Below are 23,932 nucleotides of genomic sequence, written 5' to 3' on the forward strand. Positions count from 1 at the left end.
TTGTTTTCCAATAAATTGGAAAGCATGAGGTAGATAGTCTGCAAAACTGATTTGATGAGAAATTGAAAATAAACTAATACCAAACGTTAAAATGAATGGTAATCCAATTCTTCCTGAAAGGCATCAGGCTCAGAAATTTTTATAGGCAAATTTCACCAAAGTTTTAAGAAACAGGTGACTACTCTCTCATGCAAACTTATCTTTTCAGAGACCAGAAGAAAAGGGAAGTCTCGCTCTCAGCCCCACATTACCAAACAACCACACGCACACGGGTCTTGCCTTAGGCTCTGCTCTCAAGAGGATCCAGACTGAAACCCTGGGTTTGAGGAGAATGTCCTGGAAGAGCCAAACATGCTCATGCACACACCATACACACATGCAACACAAGCATATACTTGCATGCACACACGTGTAAACACATGAGGCAGGTGTGTGCACAGTCAACATGCACACACAACACACACATGTCCACTCGTGCGTGCATTGGCAATTCCCACGTGCTCATGCATGCAGACACAGGCAGACATGCACATCTGCTCCCTCACGGCCCCGCATGCTGCCTTGTGTGCAGTGGACTGATTAAATGTTATTAGGCGGTGGGTAGCACTATAAGCAGTTGGCCTTCTACATTTGGAAAAAGTCAACGAGATACTTCAGAGGTTTACACTTTCAAAGAAGAGTAATATGGGTATACAACCAAATTTCCCCAAAGCCATTTTCTGCACTCTTTAAAGAACAGATAGATCTGGCTCCTTGTGTTGGGGGCATTCACACATTTGGAAGGGCGTGAGGGACAATCCGGGCAAGATTTTGGAAAAACTGTTGCATAAAAAATGATCTAAGAAGCTCTTGGTGTTATGCTAAAGTGTTCACCAATAAAAAGCTCAGCCTCTCAAGCTGAATTGAAGCAGCTTGCAAAATCGCAGACAAGTGAAAGGAAATCTTGGGTTATTTGATATGAAATATTAGCGTGAAAAGAAAGAGTCCAACAAAAGAAAACCCATCTCCATCACATGGAGGCGGGCTTGCACAAAGAACAGAGGGCTTCACCTTTACTTTTCTGCTTAGTAAGAAAACTGCTGTGAACAGCTTGCTTTTTACCTTGGGGACAAACCCAGTCCTGCAGTTGGCAGCAGTGAAATGACCCAGAACCTGTGAGGACCAGCCTCCCCCACAATGTTGTATTGTAGAGAAGCTTCTAGAAAAGCATATGTCCCGTGTGCGAGTGTCCCGCGTGGGACTGGGGGCCGGGACCAGCCTGGAGCCTGCGCGCGGAGATGTGTGGCCTGCAACCGCGTCCTCCCGGCTGGCGCAGGAAACCCTCCTGGGGTTGCCGTGGTGCTGCCGGCCTGGCCCGCGGGTCCTCGTCGCAGTTACTTCCGGTAGAATCCACCAGGCCTCAGAAGGCAGGCAGTGCCCGGGGCGTGTGGCCCAGGGCATGCAGGGAGCTCGTGGAGGGCCCGCGGGCCAGGGGTTCCCGGGGGCAAGGGACCCGGAGTGCCCCCACCCCGCTGCAGGCCTGGCCCTCGGGCGCCTCGGTGGCGGGGCCGTGACCCCTGCTCCTTGGCGCGGCCGTGACAAAGTCCGCGACGACCGGGCAGCAGTCCCCGCCGCAGCCGCCGCAGCCGCCGCCTACTCTCCCCCCACCGACTCGAGAGACGGCACGTGGTCTGCTGCGAGCGCCACGTCGCCCGGAAGAAGCCAGGCAGTCGCGGAGCGCAGGGTCTGACAGGCCCCTCCGCAGGGCGCGCGTGGGGCGGCGCTGCGGGAGGGTGGGGGGCGCTGAAGGGCGCCTGGGGGCACGTGGGCGCTGCTGGTCACCACGTGTGGGCCCACGGCAGCCAGTCTGAAAATTCAGGGCACAGCCGTTACGGCTTCTGCACAGTTCTCTCCCTTACACCGCGATGAACGAAAGCAGCAGTTACAAACCATGGCCTGCCTGTGCCGCAGGGAGCAGTCTCCGCCTCTCAGCCAGGCCGGCCGGGGCCGCGGGGGGCGCGGCCCTCGGGCCTAGGCAGGCCGCGGGCCGCAGATGGCGCCCGTGGGGCCGCTGCGCGGGGGCCTGCCGCCGGCGCAGAGCTGGGGACGCGGCGGCTGCCCCCCCGCCCGCGCACGCCAGGCGCCTTCCCACGGACCGCGCGACTCGGCCTGCGTCCTGCTCGCTCCCCAGTCACGGCTGCAGCCGCTCCTGCCCCCTGGGTCCGCTCAGCCGACGGCGGGACGCGTGCGGGGCCGCGCGGGCCCGTCTAACTGGGGCTCCGCTCCCGGCCCGGCCACTCCCGGTCGGGGACTGACTCGAGGGGATGGCGGGAGCAGACGTCCGTGCTCGGCTGGCCCTTGCAGCGCAGGCGTATCGGTGAGAAGACTCTGGGGACACGCCCCGCTCCCTTCCTTCCCTGCTTACGGCTCGGCTCAGCGGCGCCTGCTGGGGCCTGTGACTTTCTCCTAGGGAGGTTTGCCGAGCTTCTTTAATGTGCGACGTTTCCAGCAAACCCGGGCGTGTTTCCCCATCATCTCGTTCAGTGTTCTTCCCGGTCCCCTTCCTCCCTCCCCTCTGGGGCTTCACTGAGTGGCCTCTTCGTGCTCCATCCTGCTTTGTGCTCAGAGGAGAGGAGATGGTCTGCGACTCAGCCTCAAGTTCCTGACTCTTCTGTGAACTCAAGTCTGTCGCTGAACTTCAGCGACATTTACATTTCAAGTACTGTATTTTATACGCCAGAACTGTTATTTCATTCTTTTGATAATTTCTCTTTCCTGCTATTCTCTATTTTGCGGAAAACCACACTTCACTTTCTGTGAATTCTTTGGATAGTTTTCTTTGAACATACTTACCTAATATCTGATTTAAGGTCTGTGTCTGCTTACCTGGGCTTCCTGGGGGACACATTTGATGACTGTTTTTTCCCGTGTGTGGCTTATAGTATCCTGTTTCTCGGTATGTCTGCTGCTGTTGTTGAAAATTTGAAATAATACAGTGTGGCCACGTTGTTTAAGTAAGAGGCCTCCCCTAGACTCAGGTATTTTTCACTTAGTAGCCTTCTTGGATAAATTCTCTAGAAGCCATATTCTTTGTCACATGCTGCCTCTTAAGTCTGCACTCAGTTAGCCAATTTGGGCAGGCTTCTTTAATGCTTCGGACTCCTGTCCCAGTATTCTTGGGCTTCCCTGATAGCTCAGCTGGTGAAGAATCCGCCCGCAATGCGGGAGAGCTGGGTTCGATCCCTGGGTGGGGAGGATTCCCTGGAGAAGGGAACGGCTACCCACTCCAGTGTTCTGGCCTGGAGAATCCCATGGACTGTGTAGTCCGTGGGGTCGCAGAGGCACGACTGAGCGACGTTCACTTTCCGGGTGCTTGGTAAGAGCTGGTGTGTGCCCCATCACGGGGTCCTGCTCGGCCCTCACCGCCGCTGACGGAGCCTCAGCACAGCTGGAGGTGACCGGCCTAGCCTCACTCATGCGCCTGCGCACGAGCACGCCTTCCTAGACACCCAGGGACGGGAGAGGTTTCCCAAGCCCTCTTTTACATCTGTCTCCCAGGTTTTAAGATTTTTCTGTCAGTCTCCTGTTGGTCTCAACTGGCCTCACCACCCCGGGGAGCTGCAGCGTCGGAGAGCCGCCACTGACTGTTTTCGGCACGGCCCCGCAGGACCCCGGAGCGGCAGTGCTCCGGGGCGGGTTCCGGGGAGTGGAGCCCAACTGCGCCCGCTCCTCATCGGGAGCAGGTCTCACCTCTAGTGTGGCGCCAGGCCTGCTGTCGGATGTTTTACATTCTGTTTTCTAGTACCTATTTTTGTATAAGACACAGACGTTTCTATGTTTTTATAACTGGTCCTTTATGAAATACTTGTTCAAGAGTTTTCATACGACTTGCTTAGGTTTTTCACGTTGACAATCTCATATTTGAAAACGACCTTCTTTCCCAAGACAAAATTTATAACCTTTTTCTGTCCTTGTTGTATTGCCCAGGATTTCCAGATTAACACAAAAACAGACAGACTTTCTGGTTCAATTACTTCTCAGACAATTATACTATTGGCTTTTGTCTCAACAATATTCTTTATTGTGTCCATCCGTCTTTCTCTTTAGCCATAATTGAGAACTGTCAATTGCTATCTTTTTTTAAATGGAAACTTGTTAGGATAAGTTCATGTTACTGTTATTTAAGGTCTGCCAAGTTTATACATCCTTTATTCAACAGATACTTTTCATCTACTGTGTGCCAGGAACAGGGCTAAAGTGACTTTGTTTAGCTCAATGGGAGATAACTTGCCCCCTGCCCCCAACCTGTGAATGACTGTGACATTCTAGGGAGTGGTACCTGCTCAAAATTCACGTTTGGGGTCTGAAATGACAGATTGCTAACCCTTGTTAGCTCATCCTTGTTTATTGATATGGCAGGAACTATTCCTTTTCACACCACCTGTGAAATGGCTGTAAGGAAATGAAACTAACCCTTCCCCCATCTGAGGCTTGCGATTCTAGGAGCTATTCACAAAAATTAAATGGTCTTTTTACTTTGTTTCTCACCTCACCGTGTCTGATACGTAACAGAACCTGGCATCCAAGCCTGGTCCCGATGATTATTTTGAGACGTTAGCCTGCCACCTTCTAGGTCAGCCAACTCTCTGAATAAAGTCGATACAGTCGTATTCCTGGCCTCAACGCGTTATCTTCCGGATTCTGGCCCATCCAGTGGTGAGCAGAGTGAGCCTGGACTCAGTCACACTGCCTCTACCGGTTTCACTTTTGTTCAGATCAGACCCTCTTCACAACTCCTCAGCGCTCTGGTTTTAAAGACTTGTTTTTTTTCTATTCATGATTATCTTTCAGAAGAGCTATTTTCAAAACTCAAGAGTCAGAGAGGCAGAGAAGAGTCAAATTAAGATGGAAGCTAAGGAGTAATATCAGTGATCTGATACAGTTTTGAAAACAAAAGAATTCACAAGTAACAAATGCAAGTACTATGCTGCACACACTTTTCAGATCGCCTGGCTCCACACTGGGAATCTGACTTTAAAAGACAGAGAAAGGATAAATCACAAGCAAGATAACACAGACAGTTTTATTGAATAAACACACGCACTGCCATGTAAAATTAGCTGAGGAAAAAGGGCATTTTACAATAAAAAACAAAACCAAAAAACCCTCTGCTGTGTTCCATCTGCAGGGGGTGGTCCAGCTAGAAAGGCATTAAAGCAACAACCACTATTTGCATTTGGCTTCAGTTCCTGACAAAGGAGGGCTGACCCTTGATGAGGAATAAACTGTGGTGAACTCGGCTGCGAGGCGTCTTCTATTTTAACCTGAAGCCACGCCTCACACTTCATACTTTAAGGCACAGGATAAGCAATAAAGTAACAATTCAAATTAAGCAACATTAATTTTCCCTCCATTGGCTTGGGTCAAGGTAGAAAAGTTGAAGTTCCCTTTTCCCAGATGAAGCAGTTATTAAAAACTGGCGATGAAGGTTCTGAGAACTGACTGTCCATCACTAGGATCATGGAGCCCGGGGTCTGGCCTAAAGCCGACTCTCAGCTGCCTCACCGGACACAAGAGCTTTCCTCTGAACACCCGTCGGCCATAAAGGCAGAGTCCCGGCCTTAGAGCCATCCCTTCCCTTTGCAAAGAACAGTGCTGGATGCTGGGTCTGTCCAGGCCCCACTGTCCACACAAAGGTGGGCATCGTGCTGCTAACTGGCCTTTTTTGGGTTTTGTACCTTTCGTGTGATTTATTTTGCCTAATTGCTTACATAAAGCATTCCATCAAGTAAAACATGTTGAATAGGTGAAGTACATGGCTACAAAACCCAAATACTGGGGATGTTGGCAGAAATCACGGGTGTAATAAATTTCAGTGTGTGTTTCCCTTCTTTTACACATTATGCCAGAAGCCCTTCAAAAAACTGATTTTGGCGGGGAGCAGCGGGTACCTCATGGCGTGTGGGATCTCAGTTCCTGACCAGAGGTTAAACCCAGGTCCCTGGCAGTGAAAGCATCCGGTTCTTACCATTGGACCGCCAGGGAACTCCCACAACAAACCCAACCCTTAAAAAGTCTCCAATAAACCTAAAACCATGGGCAGGCCGTGGATTTAGTGATGACCTGTTCTCCTGCTGCTGAAGCACCAGTCAGTTTCCTGTGCGTGCCACCAGGTTTGCAGCGCCTCCCGCGCTGATGGAGGAGGTGGTCTCTGCTGGGGCTTTGCAGCTTTACGGCCCAGGAAGCTGCGAGGGCACCGGGTCTGTACGGCTGCGAGAAACGTGCTGCGAGGCTCCGGGCTCCAGCCCCCCACCCCCCGCCCCCCGGGGTCAGAGTATGACCCGCCTGAGCTGAGCCCCGAGGGCGGGAGAGGCAGTGGCCGCAGGCACTTGGGCAGTCAGGCCGCGCGAGCGTCCAGGAATCACGCGGGACGCACGGTGAGGTCTCTAAGCGCAGAGCCGCATTTCCCCCGGTATTCACACGGGGCTGGAGGATGTCCTCATGGCTAAGGAAGTCATCCGCATCCCGCAGCTTAGAATATTTAAAGCTTTCTGCACACGGCACCGTGCTCAGGGCACGCACAGCTGCTGCAGGGCTATGGGATCTCACCTCCCAGCAGGCTTGGGACCTTTACATACATGGATATAGAACATGCTTTTCCTAATCCAAGAAAAAATACTCCCAAATAAAAGTTGCGTAACAACTTCCCAATTCTGAGGTCAGTCGCGGCACGAGGTGAAGAAACCCGGTAGGAGGTTACTGACAGCCTGCCGCCGCCGTGCCCAGACCCCCGGGTCCCCGCGGTGGAGGCGCCGGCTCCGCCCCGCGCGCGTCACGGCAACACGCGTGCGCCAGCCCCGCGCGCGTGACACCGACACGTGTGTGCCAGCGGCGGCTCCCACCTCACGTCCTGGCTGCTCACCCCGACCTGTCTCACAGCCTCTGCAGAGACAACCTGAGTTAAGTCTTTCTTTTGCAGCTGAGAAAACACTGAAAATTCCACAACAGACTAACTGCTAACATTGAAGTATTGTATTTCAGGAAAAGGATTCTGTATCTGTACTGTTTCATGAATAAGTTATAACAAGCAACTAAAAATAAACTTAAGACATTCTACTTTATGTGAGAAATTTCAGATTAGTGCACTATGAACCGTGACAATTCTTGTGATATTTTATATTGCTCAGTTATACAACATTTTTCCTTATAAGCACTATAACTGACTCCTTATAATACATCTTTATATTTATGAAAGTGTAAATATTTTGCATACATTCTTTTACCATTCATAATGAGCAGAAATATACTAGCATTTACTAATCTTTCAGCTTTTCTTTTTAAAAAGAAACACCACAAAATAGGTCACTGAGAACTTTTTCCTGCAAAGACAAAAATGATTATTTGTAATAAGAATTTAATAAGTTTTAGAAGAAAAAAAAATATATATTTCCTTGATCCATTTTCTCTGAATTTGAAACCAGCATGTAGAGATCATAAAAAATAGTCTCTTTATATAGCATAGTACACCTCAGTGATATACAAAACAAGGCAATAATAAGCAGGTCCATACACCGGCTTCCTAGGAGAGACAGCCGACATACAGCTTTACACACACAACAGCTGGCCGCTATGCTACACACGCCGTAACAACTGGTGAAATACTAGAGGAAATTTAAACATACAAAACTTAATACTAATATTGGCGAAATACGCCTAAAATATCAACATTTTATAAAACCGTCAGGGGGCCGGTAACCAAGTACTGAAATTATAAAAAGAGCGCGGGTGCGCCTGCGGAGGTGTGTCGGTGCGGGGCAGCGTGGGTGTGTCTGCGGGGGGGTGTGTGTGTGTAGGGTGTCGGGGCAGGGCGGGCAGGTGCAGCCAGGGCTTCCTGACGGTGCGGCCTACGTCGCCACGTGGGGCCTCGTCCCATCTTCGGTGAGGTCGTACCTGAGACACAGGAAGACAGCAGACAAGCGATCATGGGGGCCGTGCTCCTGAGTGGACTCACAGGCTCTGTGTCTGTCTGTGGGGGACACTCACCACTGGGTCCAGCCTTTGGCGAGTTCTTCAGATGCTAGGCCAACCAGTACCTGTGGGTTAGAAAACACCCATAGAAGTGGGTTCTGGCAACTTGCATTTTGGGTGTCTGGCTTTTCAATTTTTCTACCCTTAAGATCCACCCATGACCTATAGTCGATTATACCCAAGAGGCCCTTCCTGTAGCCAACCAGCCTTGATGGCAGCTTATCATGCAGTGTCAGTGGAGATAATTCACATCGATACTGACTCACAAACCACTCACGGCAGCTTAGCTGACATTGATTATCCATGTACATAAATCCAGTCTAACATATGCACTCTGGGTCAAGTGTTTAATTTTTACAAAACGCAGAACTTTTTTAACCTACTTTGCCAAGAAGCCCTTTGTCTTTGGACAGGAAGCCACCGCTGTTCTTCACGGCCACATCCAAGGTTCTTCTCTGCACGTCTGGCAGTGAGACGCTGAAATCAAAGCTGAAGTGGAAAAAGAGGATCATCCTACACTTCTCCATAATTTTGCTGTTTTATTGTAACTAAAAAATGACATTTCTGTTTATGAGTCCACTCCAAACATGATCTTTGTTTGTTGTAGAAGTGATCTCTTTGGCTAGATGTTTAGACCTGGCCCTTCAGGAAGACTCAGTCCCCCCCCCCCCCCATTATTTCCCAAACACAACAGGAGAGTGGAACCCTAAACATGCGAAGCTGACTCTGTGGCTCCCCGGTGTGTACACAACGCCTGATTCCTGGGGAAAAACCTGGGCTGTGGTGTGAGACACCTGGGCAGTCCAGGCCAGTCTGTCACCTGCAGACCAAGGAGTGAGAGCTCACAGCCCTGAGTGAAGGAAGACCAGCGTCCTCAAGGCAGCCTCGTGGAGGAGGCATCTGCAGGCAGCTCTTGGCGGCTGAGGCCAGAGGCTCCTAGAGGCTCGCAGGCTGGCAAAGCAGAGGACAAGGTCGGCGGCCTCGCAGGGACACGTGGATAGGCCGGTCTTCCCAGGGCGAGCAGCCTGAACCTCAGGTTTGCAGGTGGGTCCCCAAACTTGTAGAGGCTGTGGCTGACCAAGATTGGTGCTTAGTTCATTGGTTTCTGGCCTCAATTTAAATGAAGTCACTGGTCGGAAAGCACAGTAAGCAACTAGTACCTTTAACGATGGAATGTAAGCTGAATCAGTGGACATCAACACCATTCAGCTTGTCATTTCCCCAGATGTCGGTGGTGTCTGAGCCACGAGGACTGGGGTCCAGCCACATGAGTGGAGGCCAAGGCTGTTGGGGTGTGGCCTGGGGATCCATGTGATACTCAAATCTATCAGAAAGCCCCTGACTGCTCACAGGAAGGTGTTTTTCGCTCATAGTCTCCCCACAGGCACCACCAGGCCTTCCTCAAAGGGCGGTGTGGACCGTACCTCTGATCAAACACGGGATTCAGCGTTTTCTTTGACACGTGTGTTTTCCTCCTTCCCGACCTCCTCTTGTCTGGTAACAAATACAGGCGGACGTAGGGATCGGAGCCATCCTCAGAGAAGGCGATGAGATTTCTTGTAACACAGACCAGAGAACACTGGGTTAGGGTCTAAAGCCATGCCTGTGAGCACCACACGAGAACCTTCCCCCACTTTTGCATTTATCCTGGTGCTAAGAGCTCAGGGAGGCAGCTGCCCTCTCCTGTGCTCACGGCCTCCAGTGGCCGCGAAGGTGGCCTCGACCCCACCTCCTCAGCCCAGAGTCCAGGGTACGCTCTGACTCCCTGCTCTGCTGCCAACAGGGAAACCACGGCATCGCCCTCCACACCGCTTCACCGGCCCTCCCAGGGAGGGATGCAGCCGGCCTCCCGGGAGGCCCCGGAGAGGGAGGGACAGTCAGCCTCCCAGCAGTCCTCAGGACCGCTCCCTGGCCTCTGCTCAGGCCGAGGACGCCCTCCTCTGCCCTCTGTTCCACTGAACCCTTCCGTCACAGACACATGCCCACCTCCTCCTCGCTGCTCTTGTCCCAACAACTGGGCCAAACACACCTAGTATTTAATTACAGCTGATCTTGAACTACACGGAGGTTAAGGACCTATGTGGTTCTGTATCTGCGGAGTCAGCCAACGGCAAGTGGTGTAGGGTGGTGATATTTAGCACTGAAAAAAAATCTCCCATGTCGGTGTAGCCACACTGCTCAAACCTAGTGTCCCAGGCTCAACTGTCCGTGCAGCCACTTCCAACTGCTCACTCATCTCGAGGAGCCTGGAAGCCCAGAGGAGGGTCCTCTGGCCAGCCTGCTGTTCTGGAAGCTCTCCCAGGAAGCGCCTCAGCAGCAGGAACATAGGAGGTGCTCAGTAAATAAACACGTTTTGAACTGACCTACACATTCACATAATCATGTTTCTAAACATTACTGATTTTTCTTCCCTGTTTCCAACACTTTTTTAGAACATCCAAATTTTTATATTACCTATTTACATCAGAGCTACTAGTGAGACCGACAAGTCACATGTATCAGTCAGCTCTACACCATCCTCACTAATGACCGAACACAAGCTGCAGCAGCCCTGCCGTCTCGTGCCGGGCTCACTGAGCGAGGACTCGCCGCCCTGCTCTGGTCTGCTCTTCCTGAAAGACTGCAGCTGCTCCTGCCATGATCCCACAGACCTGCCTGGATCTTCTGGACTGTCACCTACTATGGAAACTGAATCCCCAAAGACACTTCAAAAACAGAAAAATACGCCCGTTATTGTGTTATAAAGGCTCAGTAACAGGAAACGTTTTACCAACTACAACATGGCAGTTTAAGGGAGTATTAGAGCAAACAAAATGGTTGTGAACAGAAAATGTTATGAAAATCAGGATCACGGTCCCTACTCAGAGCCCCGCCTGCCTGCTCTGCTCCGTGAGCACGCTCACCTGCAGGAGTGCACGACCACCACCAGCTTGTTCCTCTGCGAGCTGTGCCGGATGGTCAGCTGGATCTGCCCCAGGGGTGACTGTCCCAGGGTGGTTCCACTGGGGAAACATCGGAGAGTGAGCTCTGCAGGCGGCTCAGAGCCTGTGAGCATGTCCCCTCCCTCGCACAAGTGGGAGCACTGTCTGAGCTTCTGGGCACAAACAGACCAGCAGGGTTCACATTCCACTCAAGGTTTCGGTATAGCCCAACTCCTAAAAACTGGGGCCCGAAGTAAAATCAAGACAGGGGCTCTCCTTACAGGCATCAACTCTCTGTCCTTCTGAGGCTCCGCCTACCCGGGCACTGCCCCAATCCCTACCCGGGCACTGCCCCAATCTGCGCTCCTTTCTTGGAGCCCCCGGCCCCAGCCTCGAGGGTCGTCTGATGAGGTCACAGCCCCGGCCCGTCTCAGGCTGAAGCAGAGAGCACTCTGCACTGCCTGCCCCACCTCACACTGAGCACGGCGGGGCAGCAGAGGAAGCTGCTTCAAAGGGCAAGTCTCTCCTCCCGCCGAGAGGAAAAGGCTCACATCTGAGGCTCAGGGTGACTGCAGACCCTGTCCTTATCTAAGGGAGCCATGGACACACCTGTGATGCACTGGCGTGAGTGAGGAATCCACACAAACATCCCCAGACAAAGCGCTGGGTGGTGTGGCGGGTGTGGACCCAGCATGAAAGAGCAGGACTGTTCTCAAACAACAAACACGCCCCACTGCCACCAGGCCTTTCCATGACCCGGGCTAAGGTCCAACAGGTCCACTCTAGAAGCTTCCTTCCTGACCTGAGGATCACCCCACTGTTCTTAAGCTTTAAGTTAGCCAAACACTAGGCACCAGAAAATAGCAGATTTACTCTGAAAGCCAGAGGCTCAGGGAGCGAAAGGGGCACACTGCCTGAAACCGCCTGCTTAAGACTGCATTCCCTGCCCACAGCCTGTGGGCCCCGCGCCGGTGTCACAAGAGTGCGGGCATGTCTAGTTACTTCTCAAGCTGTCGCAGCCTCTGCCGCAGCTCCTGTGTGGCAATGGGCAGCGAGATGTCCGAGGCGATGCTTGGGGTGGGCTCCTTGACGGAGACGTGGCTGGGGGAGCCGGCGGGGCCTGCCTGGAGGCTGGAGGAGCTCCGGCCGAGGTCCCTCGGGCCCTGCAGGCCGGCCTCCGAGGGCGGGCCTCGCTCCTCCACGCCAGGCCTCTCGCCGCTCCCGGCGACCGGCGTGGACGGGGCCGTGCCGCTGTCCCCCGAGCCCGGCGACGCAGACATCTGAGGCCTGACGGAGACTTTCCTCCCCTCCTTGGACACAGAGGGCCGTTTTACTTGAGCCGAGTGCTGGTGGTCTGGAGGCCTCTCCTGCTTCTCAAGGTGGAGCACCTTGGGGTGAAAACAGACCCGGGATGAAAACCGCTGACGCTGGTCACAGGCTCACGTGTGAACAGCTTTAGGGATCCTCATTTGCAAAGTTTCTTTAAACCCTGGCACAAAACATTCAAAGCAGTCTACCTATTTAGGTATCCTACCACATCACGGAAAGTGTAAAACAAGAGTGTGCAGGTCACCCAACAGTGCAACACGCTCTGGCCTCTGCTGGCGGCCACTTGGCACGGTGGGAGCAGCTTCGTGGAGGAACAGCCAGGTCATAAACTCCTCCTCCACCAACCCCCATCCTGCCATCTCACCAGCGATCACGGAAGGAGAGGCTGCCGGACTGCGAGAGTCAACGTGCAAGCAGCCCCGCCCCGCGTGCTCCTTCCACACCTGCTCTGCATGTGCACACGTCTGCTGCACAGCCTACACGTGAACGCCCGGCATCGGGGGTCATACCGACAGCCGGTCCCCACCGTTACCAAGTGAAGCTGCAGCTGTGGCAATGGGCAGTGCTGTGCTGCTCCAGGAGTCGGGCTTCCAGAGGAAGAGCTCTATGATTTACCACTGGAGACACTGTGGTCCCACCTGGAAAGGCTGTGACCAGGCCCGAGGAGACTGTTTCTACCACGCCCTCCACAGACTACTGAATTTTCTAAGAAGCTGGTTCTTCATTTTAATTTGCATTTTAAAAATTAGAGAGTTTTAGCACTTTCCCATATGTTTGCCAGTTTTATTTTCAGCATTTCCTTAGGTACTCACAAATGAATCATTGTCTATTTTGGACAAAATTTATTTTTCCTGTAATTTCTACCATCTTGCAGAGTTTTATTAAATTCTCCCTTCTGAATGACTTTTGAAAATTTAACAGTAGCAGAAAACTTTATTGATCCAGAAAGCAATACTTTCTGGGCCAAAGGATCAAAAAAACAAACAAACAAAAAGACTGGTTGGATTCATCTGAAAGTGTGAGGAACAGTTCCGGCCTGCTCAACAGCTTGGAAACACTGCTGCCGCCGCCGGCGTCTGAGCAGCAGCCTTGCTCGGTGCTCCCCTGAGCTACACAGCCACCCGGGACCCCCCCCAGCCACTCTGGAGCCTCAGTACCCTGAGGGCGAGCTTCATCTTCAGCGAGCTGTTGGGACCCGAGTTGCTGAGCTGGAACCGCTGGTTCAGGGTCATGTCCTCGCGGGCGAGCAGCTGGCTGAGAGGGATCCTGAGGTTCCCCAGGGAACACTGGTGCTGCTCATCTCTCACCTGCCAAACACACAGACGGCTCAGCGCGGGACAGAGACAGAAAATGCAGGAGGCCCAAAACCCGGGTGTCAAAAACACATCTCAGCCGCCCCCTTTCAGTCATGTGTCCATAAATGAGGCAGGAGGAGAGCTCCTCAGGGAGACATAGCACTGTAACAAGTGGTGTCACAGGGCCGGTCATCTCCTCGTCACAGTCATAATGAGAATAAAAGACGGAAAGTCTTGTCCAAAGAATCCACTACAAGAACCCTGAGCTAGAGGCAGCAGTCCACACAAATCTGAACATTACAAAGAAATGTCTTAAATCCTGTGAAAATGGTGGCAATACACATTCCTGGTGTTGTGCCAAGTTTCTACTGGATAAAGATAAACACTTGCTTATGGGGAAGACACATTTCTAAGTTTCTTTTAAGCTTTCTATTCAAAATCTACAGTACCTGCTCTAAAGGCATGGCAATATCTGGCTGCTGAATAATAGCTTTCAGCTCTACCTCTACAACAGGAATTATTCCTGTTAGATTGTCATGCTACAGATTGTTTAAACAAAAAGAGTAACAACGTTGATGGTTTCATAGACTATACAAAAATGATCAAATAACTACACATGAAAACCTAAAAGCCTGATTGCTTATTTTTTAAACGGTAAACACAAAAGCATTTTTAAATGAAATAACTAAGTTTACAGAACTTTAAAAGTTACTGTTGTAAATTCAAGGTCCAGTTACTATAGATTATGAGTGGGCTTCCCATGTGGCTCAGTGGGTAAAGAATCTTTCTGGAATGCAAGAGACACAGGTTCAATCCCTGGGTTGTAGTGCAAAAATTATCTTTTAAAATTATTATCCCATCTTATTCTTTTCTTAAAATTGAAGTATAGTTTATACATTATCTTCAGGTGTACAAAAGTGGTTCAATAATTTTATAGACTAGACTCCATTTAAAGTTATTACAAAATAATGGCTCTATTTGTCTGTGTTGCACAACACACCTTTATTCTTATTTATGATGCAAAAATTCTTAGTACAATTTTAGCAAGTTAAATTGAGTATGTAAAAAGGATACTATATCATAAGTAAGCAGGGTTATTCCCCAAAAAAAGTTTGCTTGCAAGGCTTTCTAATGTTAAATCTTGAAAATCAATATAGGTTTACAAAATTTAAGATTTCAAAATCAGTACTGCATTTCACCATATTTACAAACTTCAAAAGGAAAAACCACAAGATCATCTCAAACATCATAGAAGTCTTTGACAATGTTCGACATCCACTCATGACAAAAACCTAGAAAGAAACTCCCTCCAGCATCAGACTCAGCAGCAGGGAAACATGAAGGCTGTGCCTCGGGACCTGAAGGAGGCAAAAGTGCCCACTGAGGCCGAGGCCGGGCGGGCAGTGAGGCACGGGGGGAGGGAAGTGCCCTGGCTGGGAGCAGCCAGCACGCAGCAGTGCCCGGGACGTCCACAGAGAAGCTACAGAGCAAGCACGCACAGCAAGGCTGACAGTGACGCCAACATACAGATGCCAACTGCAGTTCTAGACACCAGGAACAATCAGCCAAAAGCTGAAAATTAAAAACCAACTCCTCCTGCCCTGCTGCTAACACTTGCAACAGCAACATGTCTGGTTGGTGGGCCCATGGTGGCAGTTCTCTGTGTGCTGTGTGATGTGGAGATATAAACACATCTATGTCAGCATGCAAATAAATTACCTCTACTTCGAGCTCCTGGCGCTTGGGATTGTGAATGAAGAAGGTGAAATTTTCCTCCCATACAGGTTCGTTGGTTTTGTACCGAATCTGAAAGCGATATCCTGAATCAGTTCTGAGATGTTTCTGTGGACGAGTGCTGCTAGCACGGCGTGTGGAAGCGGAGACGACACCTGTTTTCTGGGCTGTGCTGTGTTCAGTCGTCTCCGACTCTTTGCGACCCCATGGACTGCAGCCCGCCAGGCTCCCCTGTCCTGGGATTCTTCAGGCAAGAACACTGGAGTGGGCAGCCTACCCTTCTCCAGCTGGGCTGTGCTACTAGACATCAACTATGCCAGCCCCCGTGTGTCGGGAGAGGACTGCCAGCAGCCCCCAGCCCAGGCCCTGGCCCCGCCGCAGCGTGTCACCTGCACGGACAGCCCCCACTCCCCTGGCTGTCGGGTGCTGCTCGTCAGGAAGTTTCGTAAATTAATGGTTAGCAGTCAAAAAAAGGAGGAATTCCCAAAATGTTTCCTGAAAGCAGCACATGTTACAGCAACAGCAATGTCTTCTATTCAATTCACATTTCTAGAATTTTAAGTACACCGTTGCCTTTTAAACAAAATATTAATAGTGCATTCAAAAGAAACTTAGAAATTTGTCCCATGTCATCTACCCATGAAATCAAACAAAAGCATAATTAACATATTCATGTCTTTTTCATGTTATTTTTAAGTGAATATATTTTATTCCAAATTAAGTAGCTCATTATCAAATGACTGATTTGAGAATACAAAACAAAGACATGGAAGTCAACAGTCTCCACACCTGCACCCTCCCCCTCCTCAACGGGCGCCTGTGGCCACACGGTCACAGGGGCCAGTCAGAGTCGCCACCTTACCTTGCTCTCCTGGGCCTTGTGACCAACTGACATTTGGACAAGAGGATTCGGGTTGCTGTTTATTTTCTTCCCAGACTATCCAAAAAGAAAAAAAAGATAAAATCAATAAACATGTCTTAAAATAGGGATTACTAAAAATGGAATTACTGCTTCTATTAACAGTCATTTCTATTTACTTCTGATACTTCAGCTACAGGGAGTATCTAGACACGATTTAAGTGGAAAACAATTAATTGCTAAGCACACCCCAAAGCCATAATTGTATCTACATAAATCAATGAAACTTGTATTTGCAAACAATTTTAAAATGTTAAGGTCTTTTACGTTTAAAGCAAGCAACCCTGGAAAAATGGAATCTTCTGAAAATCTTTCATGTTAATTCCAGCTCTGAAAACTCAGGTAACAAACCGAATAAAGTGAAACAAATGGAAAGAGAACAACACAGGAAGGACAAATGTGAGAGCATGTGATTCAGGACAATTTTTTTGGTTGGAATCTTAAAAACACTAATGTGTCAGAGGCATGTTTTTACATTTTTAATTTAGTATCTTCTGTTTGAACATGTAGCAATCATCAAATCTTGCTTACCAGCTGCTAAATAATTTTGACTGGAAGAATAGATATCAATCTAAATTGCATTTAAGCAGATACAAATGCAATGAGAAAAATTCAGGAGTAAGTTAAAATGGTAAGAAGCATACTTTAGTACAGACAGCTGATAGAAGAATACAGGGTAAAAAGCAACATATATGAGGTTTATTTATAACTTAGCCCCACAAGAAGATGCAGTTAAATATTTGTGTTAGTGAAAATTAATTAGAATAAAGTCATAAAATGTTTTTAAGTTAAATAATTTTAGAGTCAATCCTCAACACTGCAGCAATGACAGAGGTATCAAATTTATGATTATTGGAATAAAATATCACTAGCCCAAACCTACTGTGATAATCTAGTTTCTGGTTCATCTTTTTGATGTGAATTAATTCTGCAAAACGAAATAAACAGTTAAAAAAAAAACCAAGGTGACAGACTACTGCAGGAGAATACGAATTTCCCCCTGAATCCACGTCTTCGTCCCTTAACATGAGCGCCCTGGGGCTGCAGCTGAGCACACATCCTGTGTGACATGGATTCTGTTTCTGAACCTCCTTTCGGGTAGGTGTGGCCCAGTAATGGTCTAGGGGTCTTGCTTTTGCTGTGTGCCCCTTTGGCTGGAGGTATGGAGCACCACAAAGCCACAAGTCAGCATTCTGTGACATCCAAGGGAAATACACTTCTGTCTTACTTAAGCTACTGCTACTTTTGCATCTTTGATGCAGAAGCTAACTTTATACACTTAATCTCTGAAAAAGTAGCCATTCATTCCTAGTTACTGTAGCTTATCAATTTAAATACATACCCCCAGTCCCTTGTCTAAACTTTCTAACATCTCTGAAAACAAAATGAAATTTACAATGGATGACTTTAAGTGTCTGCTTTGGGGCAGACTATAGCAGAATGGTAGCTATCACTGCCTTCCCCAATTTATTTTGCTTTAATTTTCCTTTTGGGTGTGTGTGAATGGCATCCTAAAAAACGTTTATCCTAAGTCTAAAAATTCTTTCAGTAAGTGTAAAATAAATGCTATCACACCTTAACTGGCACCTTATATTCTTTCTTTGTTGTTGCTTTTATCTAGTTACCAAGTCGTGTCCGACTCATTTGCAACCCCATGGACTGTAGCCTGACAGTCTCCTCTGTCCATGGGATTTTCCAGGCAGGAATACAGGAATGGGTTGCCATTTCCTTCTCCAGGGGATCTTCCTGACCCAGGGAATGAAACTACAGTCTCCTGTATTGGCAAGTGGGTTTTTACCACTGGGCCAGCAGGAAAGACCATGTTTTCTTTCTCAGTCGTATATAAAATAATGGTATAGAGTCATCCTTCAGTATCTGCTGGGGGGTTGGTTCCAAGACCCCGTCAGGATGCCAAATTCAAAGATGCTCAAATTTCACTTATAAAATGACCTAGTATTATCCTCTGTATAATTTACGTCATCTCCAGATTATATACAATACCTAATAAAGTGTGTAAACACTATGTAAATAGCTGTGAACACAATGTAAATTCTGCTATTTGGAGCTTTCTGTAGATTTTTCCAGGGTATTTTCGATCCTAGATTGGTTGAACTCATGGATACAAAATCGGCGGACACTGAGGGCTGACTGTTCTGAAATGGATGATATTCTGGATGCTATGAAACAAGGTTAAATCAGTGACTAAGTCTTCTATCAGGAGGCAACACTCAAAATGCTTCAGCACAAGACAGACACATGGGGTATAATGAAAATAGGAGCTTTTAAGGTCAGACTGTCTTGAATTTAAATCTTAGCTTTTCTCTGGTTGATTACTAAGATCTATGTGTATTTCACTTATTTGAACCTCAGTTTTCATGGGCGTAAGACCACTTCCAGAACCGAGCTGTTAGGCTTAAATAAGATAAAACACAATAGCAATTAAAAATATACTTATTCTGCTAGCTACACTGGGCACTTTAAATGCACGATCTCAGTTAACAAACTCAGCACTCCCACAGGGACGAGAACGTCACCTCCGCTCTGAGGAACAAAGCAGGGAGGACTCTGCTGCCTACTGCAGGGCCCACTGACGCGCGGCTGGCTGGGCAGCCCACGTAGTCTAGTCTAACTGGAGAGCCTTCATTTTAGCCATCACCCTCTGCAGGTCAATAATCTTCCCTTACCAAAGAAGTGGTGGGCCAAGGCTGTGGGGATGTTCCCTCCCAGCGTTCTGGTGAGGAACTACCCTGCTAACCAACTAGTACTCCAAAGGAGATCCACCTCCCCTCCTCAGAGTGGGGTGTGCTAAGGGCTTTCTAAATCCTGTATCAAAGCAGAATGCTAGTCTTCCTCTTTTGAAGTTTAACTTATTCTTCTGTGAAACTGATCAAAGCCCACTGTCGATTCCTTTGCATAGAATTAAAACAACTACACCGAACTCCTCACGCATCCCCCTAAATAGTTAAGCTTAAAATAAGGCCTCAAAGAAATCAGAAAAAAAGTAATAAAACACTTTTAATTTATCCAGAAAATACATGCTCATGTTGTCTTAAGTGGAGCTTAGTTTTCAATACACCTCATTTAATGAAATTTAAAGCTTCTCGAAAGATCTGTCACCCAAACGAGCAGCGCCAAAAGCCCGAGGTCACCGACTCAGAGATGGCCCTGATGCAGCATATTGGAAGAGGTGATTTTTTAATGGAAGGTCACAATGCACTGGGCACACATTATAATCATAATCTAGAAATTGGTTATGATTTTAAACAGAACTTCTATTTCACCATTTCACAAACTCAAATCGAATTAAAGTAAAGGTGATTTAAAAGCACCTTAGATACTGCTGTCTAAGGCCAACAGTACAGAAGTCTAATTTACCACATTGATACCTTACAAGTTTATCATCAAAGTTGACTTAAATTCTTCTAACTAGTAAATTCTTTAACAATGAAAGTAGCCTCTTTTCAACTAAACAAGTAATTATGACTCTATTACTTTGTGAAGAATCTGTCAATAAACCTATATGGGTTAAAGCATCATCTCTTTCAATACGTTTTCATCAACTTTTGAAGGGAAAACTATTAGTTTACCTTTAAAGCTTTCTGAATTGCAGCCTTCTTCAAGACATCAGGGTTAAATTCTAATGGGTTACTCTTTCAAGTCAGAAGAAAATGAATATACCAAGGGTTAATAAACATGCAATGAGGAGTTTATGTTAAGGTTAATGACATGAAAACTTATGAGAACAAAAATTTTTTTAAACAAAACCCACCAAGAATTACACAAAGAAATTACACAAAGTAAATATTAGCTGTAAAAGTATCCTTTATGCCCAAGATTTTCTTAGACTAAACCTTTAATCTGTAAATATCAAAACAGATCAGCCTCTATATCACTGTTCTTTTACTCCCATCCCTCTTTTTTGGGATTTGAAAAATCCAAAAATGACACCTGAGGAAAGGGTTCTGTTTACTATCCTTAGCTTGAACAAACCCTAGGATTTGTCCCTTGAAAAAAAATCATAAAATTTCAACCATAATTAAACTTAAGGTTTCATCTAAAGTACAAATCAATGGGCCAGAGACGCCCCAACTGCTCTCAAACCAGTCATATCCTAGAACAGCAAATGCTACCTTTCTTCCTTCTGAACTTTATCTTCTCATGGAAAAAAAATCACAGCAAAGATGGGACCTGATCTACCTCGTTCCCGACTCTTCTATAAGCATACAATGCAGAAGCTGATCAGATCATCTCAAAAGCTCCCCCTCACTTTAAAGTTCTACTATTCTATTATTATTATTATGGGTTTTATGTCTTATTTTTACTGATTTTAAAAACTCATTACTTTATTGCCCTCAAAAAGGCAAGATAGAGTTGTTTTGCAAGATCTTTTGAGAATTAACAATTAAGATGAAAGATTTTATCACCTGAGTTGGAATTAACTTCAAATTCAGTGTTATTCTTTATGAAGCACCCTGGAACAGTGGGTCCAGCAGATCCCCTCGGGGTGGGGCTGGGCCCGGCTGGGAACTGCAGCCCTGAGGTTGAGGAGAGCTGACTGCAGACATCACGAACCCGCCCTGCAGCCAGCTCCCTCTATACAGACGTGACCTTACTGCGTGCGTGTTACTGCAGCGTGCATCAGCTGACATGATGCAAGGAGAGAGGCTGTGGTGTGGGTTAAGTGAGCAAGAGGAGCCACATGAGGGCGTGGGAGGCTGCCCAGGCCTGGAGTGTGATAGAGCAGGTGGACAGAGCTCGGTGGGGGCCCAGCGTGAAGCCCCTGGACATCACTGCACTGCCGGCACTGGGGTGACTCACCAAATAGTCACCTGCGCTGTTTTCAAGTGAGAGCTGAAATCACGTTTAACAGAGTGCCGAGGAGCACCGCAGTCAGCATCTCTATGGATGAATGGACATCAGTGCAAACACCGCCCTCTCAGATAAACGCCATGTGTAGCACTATGAACTCAGACTTAATGAAGTGGTGACAGTTCACTTTATTCGACGATGGAATAGACAGGAGGTGGAGAATGTGGGCTCTGGGTCACACGGCTGAGTTCAGATCATCCTGGCTCTGTGGCTTCCTAGAGGCATCCCTCGTCTCTACTCTCAGCACCTCATCTGAGAAGGGATCCCACTGGCCTGAGACGCAATGAGCTCTGCACGCAGAGCCCTTGGAAAGTGCTCAGGAGATGCATGTGGTCACGGAGGCCTCTGGGGGTCAGAAAACACCCTCTTGTTCCTCTGGCCAGAGGAGGAGGTCCAAGTGCTGAGGCCACAGGATAAAAAGGCCCTTCCCAGCTCGGAAGCAAGGCCTGTGTGCTGAGGTTTCCCGACGGGACCAGGGGTGGCAGCACACTCACGGGGCTGAACAGGAGGAGCATTTCGAGCAGCAGAAGGTACCAGAGTGTGGGGCTGGCAGCCACCCAAAACCTCCACTGGAAATAGCAACAGGCTCAGCCTTTGGGGACAGCTGACAAAGGGACAGATCTACAACATACTGAAAACCAGAGTGGGGAAGTGATCAATCTATCCAGATTTGTTTTGCAGAACTTTTTGGTGACACCTATATTTGAATCATCAAGCAGAGTATGTGGTTTTGATAACTCAGGAGGAAAGTTAGTTTGGGTAAATCAACACCTTAGCTAAATATAACAAAGCAAATAAAAAAATCCCGACACGAGGTCAGAAGCCTTTCCTACTAAAGGAGCAGTTACAGAAAACAGCAACTGTGCAGCCAGCTGGGCCGGCGCGGGCAGCAGGTTCCAGCACAGGCCCCTCTAGGACACTCCTGGCAGTGACCGGAAGCAGCAGCCAGAGGCCCAAACACCTCCTCCTGACCCCCCAGCAGCTGGTCAGGGGCCGGGGGCTGCGAGGAGACAGCAGCTCACCCACCCTTCAGGGGTTTGGCTTGACTGTCTTCATCCATCAAATGGGACAAAATGCCACTTCTTTCAGTTTTGCTCCCCGCCCCTTCTTTTTAAAAATAAGAATAAACTGAGTATGCATGCTGAAATAAAAATGAAAACAAATGAAAATGAAACAAATGAGCTTTAAGAATCTTACTAGTTATTGAACTAAATCAATAATTAGTTTCTAGACTAAGGACTAAGCCATCGGCTTTCTCTGAGCCCGAAGCAAGTGAAAATAACTCTGCTAAAAGGACCAAAACAGTGCCAGGAATCTAGGCTCCAGAGCACGGACTCAGAAAACACAGGGGATGAAAACCACTTCCCAGATAAAGGTCAGAATGCTCAACTACCCACCCCAGGAATTCTTGAAGCTCCTTAAAAGCAGCGAATTGCAAAGTCAATATACACTTCTTCCCCCCAGGAGCTCCGGGTACACGGGGGAGAAGGCACGTCTTCAGGCAGCAGTGAGTTTCTGTCTCACCCACTGTTCCCAGGGCCACGGGGACTTTACGGAAAGCCAAGCTCTGATACCCCTTGTGTCTGGTCAGGAGGAGAAAGCAGATTTAAGGAAGATTTCTGAAAGCTTGCAAAGAAATATTCATATCTCACATTGAGATGAACCGTAAGAAAATCCATTTTAATCATTATGGCTTCACTGTTTCCTCAGATGATTTTTTAAAAAAAATTTCCAGGGCCAGGAGCAGCGTCGGAGCCCAAGGCTCCTCCACGGCTCATCGGGTTGGTCCACCTCGGTATCAGATGCAGTCACCAATGCTAGTTACAGCAGAGTTACGTTTCACAAAACAGGCACGAGAGCAACACTCACAGAACTGAAATCATGCAAAACTGAAAGGCATGCACGTCATTCCGGCACTGCGCAGACGGCATTAATCTCCAGTCCACATTCTAGCAGTCTCCACCAAACACAAGAAGGAAGAACGCTGAGAACTCACAAATAGTGCTCTATAGACTGAGGCAGTATTTTCACAAAACACTAGTCCCGACGCTCGCCTCTCTTTTAAGTAGCCACACCCAAAGTTTCCCTCGTAGATACTCTTGGGAAAGTGGAAATGGGAGGAGAAAGCAAAGAATGGTGGATTGTGGTCAATGGAGGCACAGAAGCACTAAACCCAGGATGCAAGAGGCAGAGTCAGAGAACCGCACGGAGATGCGGGGACGCCGCACACTCCCGTACAAACAGGCCCACAGGGCGGCGGTCTGCTCAAGATCCTCTGCCTCTGATGGCCAGAGCACACTTCATGCACAAAGTGCCCTTTTAATAGCAGGTTAATACATTCACTTTTCTGTCTCTTGCTTATGTGACATTATTTCATTTTAATTTAATGTGACAAAACACACAGTTCTAAAGAGAAGCCAATTCAGCACTACTTCCCTCTATTCTAAAATATACAACAAATTCACTCCCATCAGGCATTATAAAAGACTTTAAAACTTAAATTGTGGTTAAAAATAAAAAGTTCTACCGTACAAGTAATTCTGCAGAAAGGTTAAATCTTCACTGAAAGAAAGGGTACAATTATATACGTTCATAAACACAGTTCAGTTAACATCTTTGCAAAATGAAAAAAACAGGTGATCAATCAGATTTTAATTGTTAAAAATTTTAAATAAAATACATTGCTTTGCTTTTGAGCAAAGCCCAAGCAATGCACCATTTAAACCCTGGAGAGGTGCTGAACAGAATCAGGGTGTGCATTTCAAAAGCTAAAGGTACAGGGTGGTGTGAGCGTGGTCAGGTGGGATACCTAGGCACCCACCCACAGCAACAAAGCACCCGGGGGCACGCATGGGGCT

General features: G+C 48.1%; 1 protein-coding gene across 2 annotated transcripts in view; it reads right to left on the reverse strand.

Moving 5' to 3' along the window:
* Positions 1–5,048: 5,048 nt before the first annotated feature.
* The window catches only part of ESYT2 (extended synaptotagmin 2), a 77,982-nt gene continuing 59,098 nt past the window's right edge, over positions 5,049–23,932 (reverse strand). The window contains exons 14-23 of one of the 2 annotated variants that reach the window (XM_065939633.1): positions 19,793–19,855; positions 16,149–16,223; positions 15,272–15,358; positions 13,415–13,564; positions 11,931–12,316; positions 10,911–11,009; positions 9,432–9,563; positions 8,391–8,496; positions 8,023–8,072; positions 5,049–7,929 (exon numbers count right to left, since the gene is read on the reverse strand). In XM_065939633.1, the coding sequence (XP_065795705.1) occupies positions 7,884–7,929; positions 8,023–8,072; positions 8,391–8,496; positions 9,432–9,563; positions 10,911–11,009; positions 11,931–12,316; positions 13,415–13,564; positions 15,272–15,358; positions 16,149–16,223; positions 19,793–19,855 (1,194 nt within the window). In that variant the 3' untranslated portion in view covers positions 5,049–7,883. The remainder of the gene's footprint in view (positions 7,930–8,022; positions 8,073–8,390; positions 8,497–9,431; positions 9,564–10,910; positions 11,010–11,930; positions 12,317–13,414; positions 13,565–15,271; positions 15,359–16,148; positions 16,224–19,792; positions 19,856–23,932) is intronic. The other variant, XM_065939634.1, reaches the window with a different exon arrangement.

Source organism: Muntiacus reevesi, chromosome 6 (genome assembly GCF_963930625.1).
Source record: "Muntiacus reevesi chromosome 6, mMunRee1.1, whole genome shotgun sequence".
Taxonomy (NCBI): Eukaryota; Metazoa; Chordata; class Mammalia; order Artiodactyla; family Cervidae; genus Muntiacus; species Muntiacus reevesi.